This window comes from Molothrus ater, chromosome 6, assembly GCF_012460135.2.
Source record: "Molothrus ater isolate BHLD 08-10-18 breed brown headed cowbird chromosome 6, BPBGC_Mater_1.1, whole genome shotgun sequence".
In the NCBI taxonomy this organism is placed as follows: Eukaryota; Metazoa; Chordata; class Aves; order Passeriformes; family Icteridae; genus Molothrus; species Molothrus ater.
In genome coordinates this window covers 11,535,698-11,558,163 of record NC_050483.2, presented here as the reverse complement: position 1 = coordinate 11,558,163, position 22,466 = coordinate 11,535,698, and the positions used below count along the sequence as shown (strand labels likewise).

The window sequence follows — 22,466 nt, the reverse complement described above, 5'->3', positions numbered from 1 at the left end:
TATCACATATCAGTGCAGGGGAAAAAATTATACATTTTTCGAGGTCACTTTGAAGGAAAAAGAAAATGCAAGCCTGGCTCTCCTTTTCCTTGCCCTTCTCCTGCAGTGATTGATCTCCAATGGAAGGAAGAGAGGGCTCCTCTGCTAGGACAGAGCACAGTTCCAAGAAAGTTCTCAGACAGCAACATTTTGAACCAAATGAAGGGGTAACCTGCAATGTTAGACAAGCACTCTGAGGTGAATTACTAGGGCAGGGGGTAGGCAGGGCCCCATCCTTTTTAAGATTTATTTTAAATACTGTCATTTATTCTTTTGAGTTTAGGACTCAGAGGAACCTTCAAGCCTCTTCCCCTCAGCCACACAGGCCTGTGAGGCAGGCAGAATAGGGAAGAAAAAGAACACAGAACTTCAAAAGAAAGAAAAATTAAATACAGCTGCTTGATCACAAAGTGGCCAAGACTCGAACTGCTGCTTCCTTAATTGGGCATTGACGAGGCTGAGGCTGTTCCAGTGCACTCCAGCACCAGTCCATGGTGCAGAGCAGCTCTGGAGCACTCACCTGTTGTACTCAGAGACAGGGAGCCAGTCCTTGGCATCAGGGAAGCAGAACTGTGGGATGGCCTTGAGGCGCTCCTCCGCTTCCCGCATCTGCTTGGTCGGCCTCTCCAGCTGCCGGGAGAACAGCGAGGGTCAGCCAGCCCTGGGTGTCCCCTCCAGCTCTGCTCAGGGGCAGGGTCACTGAGCAGCTCTGAGAGCCATCAGATTGTCCTGTGGTTGTGCTTGGCAGAGGGAGGCACGACTCCAGGACAGGCTTTACATTTTTTTAATTGTCTGAACTCCTTGTTGTACGATGGCCACTTACAACACAGCCCTGACTCAAATACCTTTCTGCTGCAAGAGCACAAGAGAAATGCCAGAGATCAGCAAAAGTCTTTCCATTGACTTCAGTGTGTTTTGGAACAAATCCTAATATAGCCAAAAAGTGAAATATTTAGAAACTGAATTTAAACACAGTGTTTAAAGCATCCACCATCAGGCCAAATTCTCCAGCTCCGGAAAAGATAAATTTGAAAACAGGGAAAGCTTTCAGTTACCTTCTCTATGCCATTTGCTTTGTAACAGATTGGTTTGGAACAATTCTGAAAGCTCCATTTAAGAACTGGATTTCTATTCATTTTTCCATTTATTCACCTTACTGATCTTAAAATGAGCTGTACACAGGAATTTTTCTTTTACCTTGGGAAACTGGTATGTCACTTCTGGGAGGTAAGTGTTTTTAGAGGGCTTCTTTTTCAGGGACACTACCACAAAATACTCAAATAATTCCCGCTCCTGCCACTCAATCAGCTCCAGCTCCAGGGTTCGATAGCTTGGAGCCCTCTTCAGCATTGACTGGATGTGCACAAGGCGCTGGGTGTGAGCTGCCATTTAAAAAGAAAAAGGAATAAAAAAAGAGACAGATCATTACCTGAGACTGTAATGTGTTTGTGTAAGCCACAGCCATTCACAAAGCACTTTCAACTTGCCAGAGTATTATTCCAAGCATGTTCTCCTTTCAAAAGCAAACCTTCTAGTTATCAAACCTGTAGTCTCCCTCACTAATTGCACCCATAAATCAAAACTCTCTCCAAGTACTGAAGTTATGCAACACTCAGTCACTGAAATAATTTGCAGTTCCTAACTGCTACCCTGGCAAAGGTCTGGCTTTTCTTCACACATAAGACTGGATTATAAACCCTTCTGTGGTTGTGCAAATGCACTGGGGCCTCCAGGGTGACACATCTGAGGCCTGGCTTACCCTGGTGAAACACAGTTCTGTGCCCTGTCCCTACACAGCACAGCTTTTTGCTACACACCACGTAAGGCAAGCCATGGAGTAAACTCCAGGGAAGGGGAACAGGGAGAAAAGAAAGATGTGCCAATTGCCTGCTATGGGTTGCTTTGTTAGTGCTAATTCAGTTGGGGGATGATCTTAAATTCATGTCATTCATGAAGGCAAAGATGTACCTTGATCCAGTGACTTGTTGCTTGATACCTATGGAGGACTGGTCATTAACATCACTACCAGTTCTGGCATGCCAAATAAATCCCTCTATTTTCTGACACAAAGAGAAACAGAACTCCAAGTGCTTTTGGGTTAGTACAGGTAGACAAAGGAGCAAGGAGTCATTTTCCCCACATCACTGTACAATGCTGCATACAGCCTGTTTTGGATGGTCATACCACCACCTGTCTGGCACAAATCCGTTCCCCTAAGACAATGCTTCTGGAAAGTTTTGCTGCATGTACAGCAAGCAGGTGTCATCTACAGTAGGTAGACGTGGATTATTGCCTCCTATCTCATAACAGCTCCACAACCTTGTCTTTTTTACCCCTCACCTACTAACAACATAACAGGTTTTTAGTAATGAAATCCATTGCTGCTGTCTTCAATATTTTTATAGACCTCTTTCTGTATGAGGACTTAGGAAAAGGAGAGACTAATTTAGTGGCCTAGCTCAGGCAGAGTTTGTGCAGGTGCTGATAAAGGAATTTCTACAATTTGGAGACTGCAGACTTATAAATATGAGTCTCAGAACCACAATGTTGGATCAGACCCAGATCCTTGCCTCCAACAGCAGCGAGCAGTAAACACTGAAAGCAGCATATGAATAAGAAAGGAGCACCTTTATTCAGTCCCATCCCTCTAAGCCTGCACCCAGTAGTCAGTCTGGAATAGATCAGCATCTCTGAAGTGGCTGACAAAGCCAATCTATCAAAGGTCCTGTTCTTCATTAAGTGACACAGTTGCCAAATCCTTGTTAGATCTTCACAGCCCATTTTGTCCTTGCTTTCCACGTTCATGCTCCTGTGTTGGGACTTTGGGAGCTCTGCAGTAATGGAGTTAGGAAACTATAGAGAATATAGGCCATGGACAGGAACAATGTGCAGCAACAGGAGAACATACATTGATAGGGTCAGGGACAGGGGCTAACAAGAAGTCACTGAGGCTGATCCCTTACCTTTAAACCTGTCATCTGAGTCACTCTCACTCTCGCTGTTCTCATCTGCAGAGGACACAGAAGCATCAGTTAATGCAAAACCAGAGCAAACAAACTCAGCTCACTGCGCTGCAACTGGGAAAAATCCTATCTCACATCTCTGAGCCTTGCCATACACACATGCACTTCTCCTCAGGCTTAAAATATCTTGAAGTAAACAGTTTGAATGACTCGCTGGATTGTGTTTTCCTTGGATTCAGTTTCAATATTGCTTGAGAGTAAGAACTTCATTTTGATGAAAGGGCAAAATTCATTCTCCATTACAGCAACTGTTTGCACTGAATCCCCATCTATGCTGAGCTGCAAAAGTGACATTTGGAAACAGGTCTTAACCCTTTCCCTTCTTGTTTTCAGGTTTCAATTTTTAAGTTATGCAGCACTTGAGAAGTCAAAGTAAGCTTTATGAACTTTATCTGCCTGGGCAACATTCCAACCACCAGAAGTCACCAAACTGAGTTAGAGTTAATAGGCAAAAGTAACCTTATGACAAGATGTGTTAGTGAGGGGTTCTTGATTAAAGCCCTATTGTATTCTTACTACAAACAGGGCCTGAATTTTCCTTTCCAGAAGCATTCTGAAGCACAGGGTGAGTTACACACTGTGAGTGCCAGGAAAAAGCATGTGAGAACTCCAGGGTCAAAACTGTGAATTTTGGTCAAAACTTACAGTAAATGTGGACTAAAGAAGAAGCTGGGTAAGTCGAGCTGACCACAGGATTAACAAGATACACAATACTAAGAATCTCTCTTTTTTTTAGCTCATCCCCATTTTCTCCTCTTGCAGAGAGAAAATCATCATTGTTCACAGAAAAAAGTTCTAAACTAGGTGGAGTCCAGGGTAGATGTGGAGGAAAGAAGGAAATTGATTCATCCTGTAGCATCCAAATGGATTCACTGAACCCTAACACTGGCACCATACCTCGTAGAGACGCTGTCTCAATATTGGACATAGAAAGTTTCTTCAGTCGTTTTTTCCCTCTTTTTGCACTGTAGATGGAATTGATTCTTTGGACAAGCTGCAAAATAAGAAAATGAGGAATCAGTAGAACTAAACATTTTTCTGCCAGGAGACTTTTTTAATGTATTCAAACAAAACATGGATGATAGACCAGCTAATACAGATAATAACTGTTTGCCTCAAAAATATCTGAGATGATGGGAAATATTAATGAGATGACTTGTGTTTATTGCCTTCAGCAAGAGACTGGGATTACTAAGAATTCAATATTTAACAGGATATTATAACTATGGGAGAGTCACAAATATGTAGCAATTAATCTTCATGATGTTTTATAAGTCAGGAATAGTATATTTAATTCCACAGTAGATTTCTTCATAGGATTATAATACAGTTCGCAAAAGCTGTTTCACCTCAGCTTCCAGAGAGAAATAAACTGAGAGAAAGGATGCAATTTGCTATAGACACAGCCGAAGAGCAGTAACAGAGCACAGACTGAAACAAAACCTTTTTAGGTTTTCCCTCTAATAACTAACACTAGCTCAATTAAAAAAATTATATTCTCCAGGAATATGTGATCCTGAAAGGTAAAGTAGTAAGAAAACAGAAATTATCACAAGATTTGCAATAAAATTGTGAACATTCATATGATGAAATCAGAATTTCACATAGGGAGAATATCTGTCCCTTCAATTTAAAAAAATGGGGGCAAAATTAACAGCCAACCTTTCCATGTTTTACTCAAAATCAGGTAGTAAGTTACTCTGTTAGGGTTACTACCCTATGATTTCCTCCAGAGATGTGTGCCCATTGGTGAAGTATAACAATATATTGCAAGAAAGTAAAAATACAGTAAATATTAAGGATGCAGGATTAATTTCCTCCTTAAACAGAATTTCCAACAAATTCACAGAAACATAAAAATCTCCCTCTACTCACAGTATTTATAGCCATGAACTATAAAATATGCTCTTTAATAAGAACAGGAAAGAGTTGAATACACAGTAAAAATCAACTTTGTTCACAAGCCAAAATGAAGCATTGGCAGTTCTCCCCCTCTCTGTTGCTGTAGTGTTGGTTTTTTGGTTGTTGTCTTGTGGCTGAGGGTTTTTTTCACATTTCATTTTGAATTGAAAAATTCCTTAAAAAGTGAAAAATTAAGTTTTACTTCAAATCCATCAAGCAGCATGGTTATCAGGATGGGGTCAGTTGTGACTAAACAAAGGGAAACCTATTAGGCCAATTAGTTATTTTCCTGGAAAGAAATGATGGGGAAATAAACCACTTCAGATGTTGCTGCACGTTATAAATAATAATTGCTTGGCCATCACCCATTCAAAATCTTAAAGTTATATACACAGCAATGCTCTGGTCCACATAGCTTAAAGAACAGTGTGAAAAACAGAACTGTCTTAAAATCAATTCTGTGCAAAGATGGCCATCAGATGTTTGCTCCTCTTGGAGAATTTGGAAGTTATCACTTCTAGGGAAGGGATTTTGATCTAAATGTTCCTCTAGGTTACAAAAAGAGCTCTCAGTGATTGCTGTTGTGAAGGCTGGCTGTTGGAACCCTGGTTACTGAGAATTTTAGACTTTCTGTGCTGACAGGCACTGATCCCCAAGAGAACACTGCAATTGACCTGAGGCCATAGAGAAGGCTTCCAAAATTGATTGCTAGAACTGGGATTATGGATGTGTGATTTGAATAGAAGTGTATAATATCACAAGGTGGAAAACTTAAGAGTTTAAAGTTTTAGAATATCGTAATATATATAAAGCAAAATGGAGGTTTTAGGGCAGAGGCTGGTCCTTCTTCTTCACCTTCCTCCTCATGGGTTTGGGTGGTTTTGTGTAATTGGATAAAAAAGTCCTCATTATGGGCCACAATTGGGTTGGTTAAAAGTAAAAATAATTTAGGTGTCACTTCTTAATTGGACAGTTTATCCTTAAAAAGCCTCGTAGAGAGAGTGATACGGCTCCATTTTTTAGTTTGTTAGAGTGAAGTTCTGTAGAACTCACACTCTGTGAGACTGTGATATGGATAAGAACTAAAAAACAAGAAACACCACCTCAAGCACTTCATTCCAGCCCTGGCACAGAGAAGATAGGCCTCAGCAGGTGCCCAGGAATGCCCCAGCTCTCGCAGCCAGGTGACCTCTGCTGAGCACAGGCCGCGCCCACCCCGCGGGTACCTTTGGGATCCTCCTGGCGCGGCGCGTGGACAGCAGCTCGCTGGCGGTGCTCAGGCTGTCCTCGGTGAGGCTGGAGGGGGACGAGGGGATGCCCAGCTGGGCCAGCAGCAGCATGTCATCGTGGCTGTGCCGCTTGGGCAGCCGCGGCAGGCGGTGGCTCTTCCTCTCCGACCAGTTCCCCACGCGCAGGGAGTGGCTGCTGACCTTCGAGGGCAGCTGCAGGGACAAGGACAGCTTGAGCTCTTCCCCTAATATATTCCAGCAACCTAGGGCACCCGGTGTCTCACTCTGCCACCTGTGACACAGGGGTGGCTGCACCATGCCAGGGACACCAGCACCAGGGGAGCCACCACTCCGCAGGGTGTGTGTCAAGGTCACAGCGAAGGGACAGGGGTCAACCTCCAAGACTGTAAAGTTCAAAAAGAGCAACACCATTTGTGACCTGCTACATTTCCAGGCACCCACATCCCCTCAGGTCTGTGAGCCCCAAAATCTAACTTGAAGGCTTGGCTGACAGCAGAGCACTATCCCAACAGGCCTGGTCCATTCCTCTGACTTGCAGGAGTGAAAATAATGAGTAATTACACAATTTATTGTAATATTAATTCAGTGCAAAAGTAATAACTACAATTGCAAATTCGTGCTCTTTTAGCCAAGAAAAAATAATGTAGAAAAATCAAGCTTGTTCTATTTTCATGGTGTTAAGAAGTTTTAAGACCTGACCATAAGCAGAGATGCAGCTACAACTCTCCATACATTCCCAAAAAATTCCCTTTAAAACACGAAATTGTTATCACTACAGGGCAAAGGGAAAATCTCACTGAAGGATTAAGCACCAGGTAACATCTGTCTTTAAAAAACTGGAGGTCTTTTGGAGCAGTCCTAGGAGCAGCTCTGCCCAGCTCCAGGTCTCTCCTTCTCCTCTCAAACACAAACACTGTAAAGAAGCTTCCCCAGCATGAAAAAGTATTATTGTGTCAAGCATCTGTCATTTGGCATTTACTGACATTCTATCAGCGCTGTTACAAGCTATAAACCTGCAGCAATAAATGTCCCATTTATTGGCTGACTGATTGCAGTGCCATCCCACCTGGGATTAAGCACAGGTGTTTCTGTGGAGAGGGGTTGCATCACAAATACAATGTCATCATAAAACATTCCTTTCATACCTGATGACTTGAAAAACTGAAAATAATCAGTGGGAAAAGAAAAGAGACAGGGATTCAAAATGACCACAACACCAGTGTCTCAGAGGTCTCTGCATACCCCAGGTTAGCACTCCAGGAAACCTGGTGGCAGTCTATCCTTTATTGAAAGGAATTCTTTTTGGAGATGATTGTTGGAAGCTTGCTGACCTCCTGATCTCTTCCATCTCGTTTATCTTCATCCATGACTGAAAAGTCATGTTGCTAACCCAGCTTTGTTGCTATGATGGAAAAACTGGGTGATAAACCATTGCCAAAGCTACCATTCTTCAGGAAATTCAGACTTTTCTATTTCTGGTCATTGGAGAATTACCCAGCCCAAAGCTGACCCGCTCTTAGTGTCTCTTCATTTTAACTATCAGCCCAGTGACAGTGCAATTATGGCAGGACTGACTCCTGCCAGAGCACTCCCAGCAGCATTTCAAAAAGAAGCTGCCAGAACAAAGCCAGCCCTATTGCAAAGGGTACCAGAGAGTTCTTATTTACTGAAAAACTTTACAGAAGGCACTTAAATCTGTAAATTCTTTGGTAACCCTCTGTTAGAGAACACTGGCCAGTATCTTCCTATGGATCTATATGGTTCCCAGCCTAAAGACACAACCTCAGGGATCCTCTGGATGCTACACAACTCCTGATAACACACACACAGCCAGAAATAGTTGTTATGCACCATGTCCCACTATGAGGGACATTTCCCTATTATCCTCATGACTGCAGTGCCTGTTTCTCCTTTCTATGCCTGATTACTACTCTCCACTTGTTCCTTTTCCAGCAGCTTGCTGAAGTCACTCCTGGTTTACAGGGGATGTGCTAGGAGCACACCAAGAATCCTGGTGATGCTTCTTTTGGATTGTGATGCTTGCATGCACAAAAGCAAGTGAAAGAAAATGCATTCAGTTTTCTTTCTAGGTCTCTTTACAGGACAAAAATGTAAATTGTTGTGACCTTTTGTTCAACTGCGAATTTACTGTTAATTCAGTGCACAGTGAAGTTCCTTTAAAAAGGTGCTTTGAATCTCAAAATTAAGTATGTGTTGAGATTTATATTTTTCCTTATGAACATAGTGATCCCATAAACAACAAAGCAACCTGGTATTTCATGGTGTTCACAAAAAAACAGGCTTACTTTGGATAATTCACCACAAAAGGGAAAGTCTGACAAGTTCCTCATCTTTCTTTTTATGCTATAAACACAATTTATACACACTTGTTAACTGCAGACACTCAGATTTTTCTGACTATATTATTATTCATGTATTTAGTCAGGGCTTTTACCCAGCATTCTTACATTAAACATGCCACACTACTGTGAAAAATGCATGTATTTTATGATTGGCTTTTCGCAAATATTAAAATGAATATTATAGGTGTTGTGTTAGAAAGTAATGCTGCATTAATTCTCTTAAGTAGTGTGTTAAATATAGTTTTAGGTTATAAAAAATGTTAAAATAAAAACTATGCTACATAGGATACTTTTTTTTGTGAAGAAAGGACTCGCAGTGAGATAGCAGCCACAGGACACCTAAATCTTCCAGAGAAAAAGAATTTATTGCCCTCTTATCAGAAGAAACTAACTTCTTCCCGCCTCCAAGGTGCTGTTAGGATTTGGAGGAAGAAGTTGGTGATGACCAGACAGAATCCTGTATTTGAATGGAATTTATGCATCATATATGAAGGGTATGAATATGCAACAGGTTATTGTTTTTAAAGGTTAATCCTCTGTTAACGGGGGTCCTTTTTCGGGCTCGTGCTGCCCAGAAAAAGGTACCCGGACGTCCGTAACACTTTGTATTTATTGTCTCATATTGTCCTAATTCAAATTGTCCAAATTATTATTACTCTAATTGTATTACTATTTTTATAGCCATTTTATTACTATTAAACTTTCAAAATTTTAAAAACAAGTGAATGGCGTTTTTCACATTACCGACTCCCCACGAGCAGGGACCTCGTGTAACAACACAGGGACAAAACCAGCAGCTGCCTTCTCCCCTCCTGTCCCTGCCCGGCAGCACAGGCAATTCCCTAAGAGGTGCAGCCGCACACGGAGCTAATTCAGGCGCAGACTGGGCTCCAAAACAAGCAGAGGAAGGGTTGTGCAGGGCGCTGCGAGGCCGGGGCAGCCCCGGGGAGCGGAGCGGCGCTGCCGGAGCGCTGCCCGCGGCCCCAGAGCCGTGCCGGGAGCGGCCCTGGCAGGCGGCTCCGAGCGCAGCCCGCCCGCTGCTGCTGCTGCTTTACCTGCGGAGGTGCCGTGTATTTCCTGCTCTGCGGCGTCCACATCCTGTGCAGGGAATCTAGCGAGTTCTCGGACAGCTGATGGGATTTTCGCCCCCCGTGACGGCCTTTCAGCTCCACATCCTCGTACGGGTTTTCCTTGGGTGACTCGCCTGCACGTTTGGGTTTGGGTTTTTTGGTTGGTTGTTGGTTTTTTGTTTGTTTGTTTTTTTTTTTTAAGGAAAGAAACAGACAGGAATGTAAAATTAGAAAAAAAAAATAAAAATCATGTGAACCAAGGCTTTTAGAAAATCTCCTCAGCTTTCAGCATGACTCATCCCTCTAGCTGCAGCTGGAAGTATTTGGAGAAGAATTTGGCTATGAGCTCGACAAGGTTTTTTGTTATTTTTTTTTACTGTCCTTTTTTTTTTTTTTTAACTAAAATGTGAAGATTTCACAAGACGTGCTTCTGAGCATCCGCAGCTGTGGAAAATTTATTGATGTATAAAAGCTAAGGCACTTAACTTCTTGAAAGTGTATCAGTAGATTTTATAAATCCCTAACAGCCACTCACTGGGGGTGAAATGAAGACCAATAAATAACTGTGCTCAACACACAATAAGACAATTCTTATTTGATGCAACCTTCATTTTTCTCTTCTCCTGAGAGATGGCAAAGAAAGAATGAACGCTCCAGCTCAGCAGTGCTAAGAGACAAGATTGAAAAGGCAAAAGGAGAATTTCTGTCCCAACCATCCTACATCCTCAGTGTTCTTTAAAATATATCCTGTCTTCAAATTAGGTGGCTATTCATTTCAAGTTATGTCAAATTCTTGTCTCCCAGAAGGAAACTCATCCTGCTAGGAATATATAGAGGCTTAACCAATTAATCATTAAATATTACTTAAATGAAAAATTAAAAAGCAGACCCCATTAATTTTTACCATTTGAAAACCAGAACCAAAATTTATAGTCCATATTTAACAGAGATCCAATACCCACTCTGTTCTCAGAACTCCTGAACTTAGCAGACCTCTCACTACACAAAGTAGTATGAAGATGAATGAGTGCCATCAATAAAATTAACATTTTGTATGCATTTTTTCAGACAGTTGATAATCAGCAACTGATTTAGAACTCCAGGTTTTTCAAACACAGTCATTCCAGTTTTCCAACCGTCTTGAACAGAAAATCATCGCAAAAAATATTGATCTACTCAAACTCAAGATTTGAACTGCCAAGAAAGAAGCAGGAAGTTAAAGGCTTTTAAAGCAAATTGCTTTTGGTTTTATACCTAAAGATGACTTTAAAACCTGTGGGTTTAGTACAATATATGTATTGCAAGACAAGCTATCTAATATAAGAAGTTCAGTTGAGAACTGAGGACAGAAAGCTGCAGCATGGTTCATTCTTCCCAGTGTTACAGAGAATATTCACAGTGTGAATATTCACAGTGTAGAAGGAGATGACAGCTGGAGCATAGGTGTTTTCAGGGAGAGCAAGGCCTGGGTTAACACAGTCTGAGTGACTACCAGCTATGTTGTTCTAGGCAGACTAAATTTCCTTATTGTACAAAAGAAAACAAAAGCAGTTTGTGCTTTCTACTTGATTGTTGAGCCTGAGAAGGAAGCGTGAGACTGCTTGGTTCATCAATTACAGCCACAAGAACTTTTGCTGAGCAAGTTCACATATTCACAATACAAATAAAAATACACTTTTGCTTCAGTAGTGCATCATAGTAAGATTTCTAGTCAAACATAAGCCCGAGTGAATGTTTTAGCTTTGTTCTAATTAGAAGCCTGAATCACTGCTGCTCTTGAAGAATGTTTGACTTGGCAATCACAGCTTATTATTTCATCCAGAGGGAATCTGATTCTAGAGGCTGCACTATCCTTGTAGCCAATGCTTATGCCACATGGAAAGAACACCCTCAGGTGTGTGGGGTACATGAAAAAAGCCCTTTTGATTAATGCAATGAACAGGGTAAATATTAAGCAATGTGTATTCCTAAAAAAATGTAATGCTATGGAGGACTATAGACGTGGTTGAGTCTTCCTGTGGGAAGAAAAAATAGATCTCACACCCTGATTCTGTTACTTGTAGACTCTACAGCTCTAGAAATGATAATCATAGCAATGATAAAGAATAAAATTTGCAAAATGCTGTTACTTACAGCTGATTGGGCTCTAGTAGTGTCATAAAATTTCTTGTAAGCCCAAGTCAAGTATAGGTCAAGCAAGCATTTTGGAATGGATAAATAGATTTCAAAATACCCAGCTAGCTACATGAGACACGGCTCAAACATGCGCTTCCTTGTGAAAACAAATGTTACTGTGTTGGTCTACAGAGTATCCAAACTCCCAGGAAGAAACAAGCCCATCAGTGAAAAAACCCTTTTTACAATGTAAAGCATTTCTAAATGTTAGAGGGATTCTCTTTCCAAAACAGAATGTAAAACAGAATTGCTTGAACCCAGTTAGACTCAGCATAAATAACGTTGACCTGACATATTAAGAATAGAAACGGGCCCAGAGAAGTCTTGGATGAGAGAAGAGGGAGGAGCAAGGAACCATGAGCAGAGCTTTTTTTCCGAGGCAGAGTCTCTACCAAGAGAGAGCTTGGGCCAAATTACTCTTCAGTGTAATGTGAAGGTTGGAGGAGACACCAAAGGGATTTTAACCCTTTCCCCTAAAGCTGTGAGAGCTTCTGCAGATGACTGGTTTGCTGTTCAAGAATTCTTGTGTCTATTCTTTCTCCCATTTGCTTAAAAGAAACCAAATTATTTCAGAGTTTGGGTTGTTTTATTTTTTCATTTTGAAATAATGCCTTGAAATCAATTACACCTCACCACTTTTTTTTTTTAAGAACCTCCCTCTACACCAAATCTCTGATAATGAAATAGTCTGATCCATCAGAAACTACCTGGTTTAGCTGACATGAGTTTTGAATTAAGTATTTGATTCAAGTTGTGAACTGGAAGAGACAAACAATGTCCTCAGCAATTTTCAACCACTGTTTCTTAGTATCTGTTGTCCCTGGGAGACACACAAAAATCCAGATATGCAAAAAAGAGGCAGGCCAGACTGGTTTCTGTACAAGTGACAAGGAATCAAAGGTGTCAAGTAAACTAAAAACGCTGAAAAATACCCTGAAGTGCCTTAAAGCAGCATTTAACTGCATCTGACTGCACAGTGACTCCTTCCATGGGAGAAACCATGGGAAGTGGTGGTCACCACCAGGTGCACGTCCCACGTGGGAGTGAGGTCTTGGGGAGACCTGTGGCGGTGGCTGCTCCTGCTGTGGTGCAGCACAAAAAGAAGAAAAATGTTTCCATATAATTGGCTGGCTCAGAGGTTTACAGCTTTCTCCTCAGCAGCACCACTTCTCCAGTCTCAAGTCTCAGGCAAAGAATGTTTGCAAGCTGCACTGCTTGGATTTGCTGCAAAAGGGAAACATATTGACAATGAAAGAGCAGGGAAACGTCCTTGTTCCTGCCATATGGATGTCTCTACTGGAAGCCAAAAGGAGAAACATTATGTGGTATAGAGGCCAGGCTTGTCTTAATGAGGCTGATCCAACAGCCACACAAGACAACAGCAGATTATCACTGACTTCAAAGGAAGCTGAATCATACCCCCAGAATGCATATGATCACAAACAGTAAGTCTTAGGCAAATACTGTCTCTAATCACCATCCCTACTCCCAGATCAGTTCCCTCTTTAAGCATTTTTTCCAAGTTTCCCATTTTCTCAAATTCTACGTACCAAAGTGCTGAGTTAACACAGGGCATTTATCTACACGACATTTATCTCCAGAAGATCTCACAGACAATGTAATGGATGGTCCATCAGGGAAAGAAAAGAAAAACAACAACAGAGAAAAGATGAACCACGGATATTTAGAAAAGTCCTGAGGAATGCAGTGCCTTGAGCTTAAGCATGGATGAGTTTCCTGCAGGGGCTGCAGTTCCTCACGGGGTGCAAGCCAGCCCCACTGAGTCCTGAGGCAGCACACAGTGTTCCTCTGCTCTGCCTCTCACACATGGCAAATGGGAAGCAGAGGCAGACTCAGCAAGCCTGTCTCATGCTGAGAAAGGAGTGAAAAGTAAGGCTGAGAGGAAAAAAAAAAACGAAGCAGGCAGACGCTTCTCTATAAATGGCAGAAAGCAGGGAAACGCATCATTTCTTTCTAGATGGGAGAAGCTATTATCAGAGGAATTAAGTGATTCACAGAGTGCTGGTTATAACTCCAGCCTTTTGCAGTGCCAGGAAGAGAGGAGAATGGAACAGCAAGTATAGAGTAAAGGAAAGGGCTCCTAAACTTGTGTGAAGTTGGATGCCTAAATTGGAAACCAGCACTCACAGAGGAGATGCTGAATCCACAGGGTGATGCCCAAGCTGAGAGCCTGCTGCCTTTCCTCCTGGCTGCTCTGAAAGCCCAGGAGCCTGAGTTGCATGGCCAGGACAGTTATCACCTCACAAATGAGGTGCATGCACACTGTTCATTCATTTCAGTCATAAAATTACACCAGCACAGATCCACACCACCAGTGCTGGAGGAAAACTGGGCCATTGGGATGGTTATGAGCATGTTCAAATCACATGGATGAAAATCAGTAAATCTCCACACTCCCATAAAGCATCCAAATTTAGCTCTTTGGTGCATAGATGAGCTTTTTCAATGTCAGAGATGCTGCAACTGTGCATCTCAGCTGGGGAATTTACCCCAGGAATCTGCAGAAAGAGGAGCTATTTCCATCTCAAGTTACAGCTAACACACATTTACAGCTGCTTTGAAAAGCTCTTGCTGAGCAGCACCAAGTTACACACCATTACTTGCTTGTCAGTCAGTGTATCCACTCAGTACCACGAGCTCAGGAAAGCAGTACAGCCTCTACAACAAGCAGAGTGGCAAGTCTAAAATGCAGTCAGCCTTTTGGGCCCTGCTCCATGGAGTCTGTAGGCAACAACCTGTGCTTTCTGAACTCCTCCAGCCCTTGCAATCAGCAGAAAAAACACTGCAGATGCTTCCAGCTCCCTGCTGTCTCTGCAGGGACTGCTAAGAGTGCAATCATAATGAAGCACAAGGGAAAAGAATTAACATGGTTGATAAATGAAGAAGAAATTTCACCCCAGAAGTCACCTGTTTACCACTCAGTCCAAAATCATGTGCATGAAAAGGTCTGATAAGCAACTGTTAGCACAGTACAGCAGCAGCTTGCCTGAACTGCCTGCACTTCAGGGGTGTCACCCTGCTGCTGCCTTCAGCACAGTCTCTGAATTTGAGAGAGGATTTAGGAGTGCAGTCTCATGGTCTTTTATTCTGTTTTCTAACTGCAGCATTGACTAGAAAGCCAGGCAGTAAAGCTGACAGAGACTGTCACGAGAAGCTGTAGTGGATGGTACAGTGATGAGATAGACTCCACAGAGAAAAACTGAGATCTAAATAGGGCACGAGATGATTACTAAAAATAACTGAAATCCATGTAACAACAATGCAACAGGCTGATTGTCAACAGGATCAGCTGAAGTATTTGGCCTTTCTTTGACAGGCCCATATGAACACTGTTTGATTTAATGTGCTCTGGCTGCCATTACCCTACAGTGTCTATTATTAAACTTGACACTATTACATTTTCCAAAATCTCACATTTTCTTTAGGCTGTCACAGGCAGACTGTGGGTGCAGAATAAGACAGAAATATATTATTCTGTGATCACTGCCTGTACCATCATTTTGCATCAATTCTAGCTCCAGAGACCTGCTGGTGTCTGACTGAAATCCCAAAATGTCCTCAGAAAAGCAGCTAGCACAGCACTGCTGGCAGAGTTGCAATCTCTCCAAGTTTGCTTCAGCTTCACAGCAGCCCAGAAATTCCAGTTTCTCCCTGATTTGTCACAGGATGATAATATGACAGACTAAAATGTGCTACAAAAGCACGACAGGCAATAATGTGGCGTGTGAGGATGGGATTTTACTCGAAAGATCAGCTTGCTCTCTTTCTAACCTTTTCCCACATTTACTGGAAGAACTTTGCAAATGTTCTAATTTGAAAGCAATGTCAAGCTGGAACATTTTCCAGCTTGCCCTCAGTCATCATTGCTGCAGCTCTGATCACACACAGCAGACAGTTCAGTAGAACAGCTAAATCATCCCATCTTGTTACATGACATACACTGTGTCAAATTTACACAAGAAATCAAACCAACTCATTGATTTAGGAGAGATCAGTTGCCTTACCAGCAGGGATAAAGGGAGTGACTTGTCCTGTTTTAATGCAGAGGTAAACAAGAAGCTGGTTATCCCAAACTGAAGCAGTATTATCTCAAACTGACAGAGAAAAAGAGCCAAGCAATTGTGTATGACTCCACTGTTTCTCTTCTCAGTCACCTTTGGTGTCAGCTCTAACAAGGTTCAATTATATTATATGCCCCTACAGGAAGCAGTGATTAAGTTGTTATCTTAAGATACAAAAAATATCTGTCAGTAAAAGTGTCTAGCTACTGAAAGGGCTCAAAGTCTTCTAAACATGACACTGAACAGGCCCAGAGAGCAGAAGGGTGCATAAGAAACCCTCCTCAAGAGGGCCAGCTGCCCCTGGGACAGTGAATTGTAGGACACTCCCAATGGGAACCCACCAGCAAGATCCCATTTAGAAATTCATCCTGGATTTAGAGATTCCACTGCAACGTTTTTGAGGCATTGCCTTTGTCTAGACTGCTTCAGCTCCAGCTGCCAAAGCAGACATGGAGTCATGCAATGTTCTGTTAAACATTCTCAGTCTAAGAGGCAACACACAGAGCCCAGTTGAGCAATGGGTTTCCTGCACATCTGCAATGTCCTCTCAGAGGAAATCTCCACCTGTTCTGCTGCGTACAGCACTCTGGGGAGTTACAGGGTAAGAAGCCTTGTCTTGTCAGAGGTTTCTTCCACTACATTTAATTTCTAAATGCAGTGCTATTTCTTTAGCCTAGTTTTACTAGATTTTCTCAATTCAAACTTAATACTATGCCCTTGACCTTCACATTATTTATTCAACTTTTTTTTGATGATAGTAATGAGTGCTTTGTCCTAGATGTCAGGTCAACAATGTTTCAGAGACACAAGACCTTAAATAACAATATTCCAACATCTCAGCTGCACTTAGGGGAGCAGACTGGAAAACTGGAACCTTATGGTCCATATGACAGGAAATACTGTTGTGCACAAACACAGCAGAAGCAACAATCTCAGCCATCTCTTAATACTATGATAGTTTCTTGAATTCACACAAAGCCAAGCGTGGTTTCCCCAACCGGATTCAGAAAGCCACATCAATTTTGGTCTGATTAAAGGCTCATTCAAAACCACAAGAAGCAAAACAATGTTAAGTTTACTATGACTGCCACATTTCTGGGAGTGCTAGTACAGAAGATGAATGAAGTCCACATGGTTCCTTGCACATGGAGTACAGCTCTGATTTATATTAGGATTAGGAATGTGCACCCCTTTATACAATGGCTGCTTGATTGATGCAGAATGGATCATTATGTTCCAATCCAAAACCTGTCCTGAACTTACCATGCAGGTATTTCGTCTATTAAAGTCTACATATTACAAAAAATGTTGTATGAGAAATATTACAAAATTGAACAAAGTGTCTGGTTCATTATGCCACTGGCTTTCAAAGCACAATCCTTTTCAATTTCAATATACCTAAAACTTACTATTTTTTTTTAAAGTGAGTTCTCAAAATAAGATAAACTACACACAGCAGTTCATTGCTGCCCTGCTTATTAAAGAAGAAGCACTGCAAAGGCAGCAGGAGGAAGACAAAGCCTGAGTGTGCATATGCCCTACAAGAAGAGGCCATGTGGGGCATGACTCAAGGAAAAAAAAAACAAAAAAAAATGACTGCAGACCTAGCACTTGCATGCCTAGAAGCTGTTTAGCCTGGGAAAGGCTGGGGGATAACCCAGCTGCTGCCTGCCACTGCCCAGAAAGGCAAATGGAAAAGGCAGCACCAGGCACTTCCTGGAGGTGAAAGGATGAAGGACAACAGTCACAAATAGCAACAAGGAGAATTCACACTGGATGGAAAGAAAATTTGTTCATTGTGCCATCGAGAAAACATTCTTTACAACGGAGGCTAAGCAGCGGAGAAGGCTGCACAGGGAGGCAGTGAAGCCATCCTCCCATGGTATTTAGAAAACTCAACCAGATGAAGCCCTAAGCAACCTCATCTCAAGTGGAAATTAACACTGCTTTGAGCAGAGACTGAACCAAGTGACTCCACAGTGCCTTCCAACCCAATTTTTTTATGTTTCTGTCTCCCACTAGACTGCTTAGAGCATAGCTCACGATTCACAGCTTCCTTTTCTTGTATTTTAACACTTCCTTACATTACAAATATTAATTCTAAGGGATGGGGGGGACATGACACAACTAAGTTTATTACTACAGCAACAATGTTTAACTGCCTACAAGTTTTAGGCAGGCAAGGAGATTCAACAAGGTACAGGAAAAAAGACCCACCAGCACCTCTAGGAGAACTGTTTGCAAAGAAAACTCAAAGCACAGTGACAGAGCCCTTTATAGCTTTGGAGCAGATGTAGATCTGTAAAATAAACTCACTCTTGCAGACACCTGGCTTGCATAAGCACAAAAGTGGTACTTGGAGACTGGGGTCTAGCACCACTGGTATAAATTATGCAGATGTGATAGACAAAGCTACGATCATTTCTTTAAAGCTGGAGATCAAACCACTTTGGCTTGTCTTTAATCATGCCTGACAGTTTATAAGAATTACACTGATTTGGTATTCCCCCTGCACTGCTGTATTGAATGAAGTGCTTGGAAGGAGGTTGTTAAAAAGCAGTACAAAACAATGAAGTTCTGTGTTTGTCCACAGATCTGAAATTTTGCATTCTCTTCCCACTGCCCTGCCAAAATGCCCAAATTATAGTCTTGAAGGAGCTGGTTTATAGTACCCATGAGTTGGAAAAGCCCATTATGATTTCGTTTTACTGAACCCAAGATTTCTTCTCATTTGAAGAAAGCTTCTTACCAGTCCTGCGCATTTTATTTTGATATTTAACAAACCAGACAAGGAAAAGAATCATTACCACCTAAAATCTGGTGCCACATGGACAAGTCCGGAACAAAGAAGAGCACTGTAACTAACACACAATACATTTTCAAGTGTGAATAGCATGGTGGTCAGTCATAGAAAGGGATGATGATCATGTAAGGATGTCTACACAGAAAAAGACTATTCAGTATCTACAAAGTTTTCATTTTAACTAACAGACACTGAGCAGGAGCTGAAAGCTTCAGTTCTGAAAGCGTTTTCTTTAATGGCATAGAGGAAGTAAATGGAAAGAGTAAATTCTTGTTTTCACTGAGGCTGACACGCCAGAGACAGAATTTGGGCCTGACAAAGAGTCCAGGCTCCAATTTGTAGCCACTGTTCTTTGCTATATCAACTGATATGGCCAAGAATACTTTTGTTCTATTGTCTTTGTTTGCCTCTTAAACATTTGTAAGCACTATTAGAGTGCCTTTTTGCCAGACTAAATAGGCCCAACTTGTCAGTGTCTCTTCAGAGGACATGTGCTCTAGGGTCCCAGACTGTCTTGGTAGCCCTCCAGCTTTCATTATGTAAAGATTCATTGTCCAAAGTAACATGAATTCCCCTTTGTATCTGTTGTAATAATCTAACACTGAAAGAGTTAAAAACAATGAAGATATTCATCACTTGTGTGGAAAATCTGTGCTCTGAAGGGCTGCCCAATTTTCGGTAATTATAACAACTTTTTTTTTAGAGTTAAAAGAATGCATGCATAGGCCATACATTTCCTTCTAAGACCAAAAGAAACATGTTTTTTTTATGAAGCTTAATGAAAACAGTGTTTTTTGTTGTGCATTCCCGATGGTGTATAGCTAAAGGAAATTAATTCCTCTTTAAGCAGGAACTGGGACTTGGAGGAGACCAGGAATTGTGCTGCAAACAACTGCTTTGGGGCAGAACACACCGGAGTCCTGAAAAGCTCAGCTGACCACACAAGGCCTCTGAGGTTAATCTTGCTATTGGATAGTTCTGTAAACACTGTCTCAAGTCCTGTTCTTTACATTTTTACACCACTCAAGGCTTTAAGCCAAGGCCTCGATAAAAAGAACGATTTGGTTCTTGAAAAGCATTGGCAAAAAGCTGACCAAACAGTCTGTTTCCAATCCTACCCAGTGAAGTCTGAAAGAATCAAGACTTCGTGCATGCAGCCCAAGAGCTACATTTGCACTGAGGGATCAAACCCATTTAGCCTCCATTTAATCTCTCTCTACTGACAGCACTGAACGTTCCTGCACAGGGCATGTGTTCAGCAATACTGTGGCCTGCCCACAGCCACTCAACATCCTGCTGTGAGCCCATGTTCTGCAGCAGCTTCTTACCTACAATGTCTTCATAGGCATTTTCTTCTAAAGTGCTCTTGGATCCAAATTTATGCTGGCTCTCGGTTCCATTTTCAGTCGGGGAGGGAGGGTACAGGGAGTGCAGGCTTGAGGCATCCTCAAACTCAAAGGATTTTCTAAAGTTTAAAACAATAATAATTAGTAACAAGAATGCAAATTTATTCAAACATTTAGATGATTATTTGCATGTTAAGAAATACAAATAAAATGAACCATAATTAAAAAAAAATCTCAGATCATGCTTTAAGGGCTAGCTTTTAGCAGACACTAAATCGTGTGCTCACAGCATGCTCTAGTAGAGCCATCTATGACAATTTTATGAAGTTGGAAGTATTTGTCATCCCCATTATGCAGACAGGAAGAAAATACCCCGAAAATATGTTCTATTTTTCTAAGTTTACAGAATAAGTTAGCAGCACAGTCCTCAGATTAGAAATTACTTTGCTCTTTCCAGAGGCCCCAGAAACACATGGCCCTCTGTCCTAAAGAAAGACAGTCTCTGAAAAGCATTCCTGCACTGGTTGCTCTGGGAGATGTAGCCCTTAGTCTGACACCACTCACATGTCTTGAACCTTTGGATATGTTCCTGTGCAGAGCTCAGAGCACAAATGCCGAAGGGAGACCCATGTGCCTGTCACCCACATCCTTTGCATGCCCCATGCCAAGCACTGGCAGCAAAGGAGAAAGCCCTGAGGAAATTGGTGCTCTCTGGGGTGCATGAGCAGCTTGGCTGATGGCTCAGGGGCTGAAGGTTGGGCCTTCCTGGCAGGAAGGTGAGGACCAGCTGGGTCAGATGAACCCACACAATTTGTCTCCCACCCACACCTGCCCCAAAGGTGCTGAGCAGTTCTAGAGAGTTCTTGGGCTTTTCTCCCAAGGTCTTCCCGATCTCCAGCTCACCCAGGCCTTGTTCTCTGGGGCAGAAACTACACTCGGGGAGGGAGACCCGTGATTTGCAGTGGCAGCAGCACAGGGGCTGGCATTCATGGGATGGGTTTACTGCTGAGGATGAAGCAGTGAGAAAAACATGCTCAGGTCAGAGCATAAATAATCCCATGGTACTGCAAGGCTTGTGTGGACTGTTCTGGTGCCCATACTCCACTCACTGAGCCCCAACTAGAACAATAAATCACCCTGCCATCAACCCCCCTTGTTTTTCTTTTTCCCAGCTGGAGTGCAGCATATGTTACAGGATGTCCATGTGGCAGTGACAGAGCCTCATGTGGCACTTTGGCCTGTAAATTGGCTCAAGCATCCCTACAGGTAACACTGTGACTGTGGCACAGAACACTGCACTTGAGAAGAGAATTTCCTGTGTGTCTGCTGGAGCAGGCTTACAGCTGGATCAGGCTTAAGAGCCTGCTCTCTTCTCTCCTTTCCCTAATCTTCAGAATATCCAGATCAAAGTTATTCACATCAGGATTGTGGCAGAAACAATCTGTGCAAGTCAGATCCAGACACCTGCTCCTCCACAGCTATTCACAGTACAAAGGATGCTGACACACCAAAGGCACAGCTGTGGATGAAATGAGACTTTCTAAAGTAGTTAAATACCCAGCTCCTATAGATTTCAAGGCACCCCTATGATGTGGTGACACTGTGTAGGATGACAGGAATGGCTTTGTGGACCAACACTCAGCTGTGGTCCACATGTCCCAAGTCTATCCTGTGACACTCCTCTGCTGCACTGTGTGTGTGCCAGAGGATTTCCAGCTGTGGGGGAACACCCAGCTCACACCACTCTGAAATGTTAAAGCTACTCTTGACACCAGGTTCTCCAGATCCAGCCTGGCTTTCTGCTAGCAGGCAAACATGAGAGACTTCCTCCCTATTACTAGAGTGTTGAATTAGCCACCAAAATTAAAAGCAGTGCTTTCAACCCAAGTATTTGGAAAATAAATACCCTCAGTCCATTCTCATGGCATTGCAGGGAGTGCAAACCATGTGTATGTTCAGTTTGAAACACACAGCTACAATGAGTTTTGTCTGTTCTCAAAATAAGAACAGCTTAGGTACTGAGATTTCAGTAATTACTATCAACCAAATACTGTCATTCTTAAATGACTTGTATGGTCTTTGGTGCTTTGTAAATCGCGTATGTCTTTTCTGTAGCTGAAGGAAGAACAGTAGTAAAGACAATAAAATTAAAATTTTTATAAAGGATTTCCACTCAGCGTTGAAGTCAGCCAGCAAACCTGAGATTTTTAGGAGGTTGACTTGAACTTCTTTAGATCATGATTAACAGAGAAATCATTAAAGTACAGTGGGTAAAGCTGTTACAAAATGAAATGGATACCTACCCAGTAAAATGTCAAACTGATTTGCAAGAATTATCAGATACACATGACAACCCTGTTAATCCTACAATTTATATTCTATAACTTAAATTGATAAATAATGCTTTTTAAAA

At 42.1% G+C, this 22,466-nt stretch overlaps 1 protein-coding gene across 3 annotated transcripts in view; it reads right to left on the bottom strand.

The window, feature by feature from the left end:
* DENND2B (DENN domain containing 2B) overlaps positions 1-22,466 on the bottom strand; it is a 155,880-nt gene that overhangs the window by 36,101 nt on the left and 97,313 nt on the right. For all 3 annotated transcript variants that reach the window (XR_008508442.1, XM_036383853.2, XM_054515142.1), the window contains 7 exons: positions 20,036-20,172; positions 9,633-9,781; positions 6,191-6,406; positions 3,960-4,056; positions 3,003-3,047; positions 1,237-1,421; positions 560-669 (listed from right to left, as the gene is read on the bottom strand). Coding sequence is in view for 2 of the 3 variants with exons in the window: in XM_036383853.2 (XP_036239746.1) it covers positions 560-669; positions 1,237-1,421; positions 3,003-3,047; positions 3,960-4,056; positions 6,191-6,406; positions 9,633-9,781; positions 20,036-20,172 (939 nt within the window). In the remaining variant the exon portion in view is untranslated. The remainder of the gene's footprint in view (positions 1-559; positions 670-1,236; positions 1,422-3,002; positions 3,048-3,959; positions 4,057-6,190; positions 6,407-9,632; positions 9,782-20,035; positions 20,173-22,466) is intronic.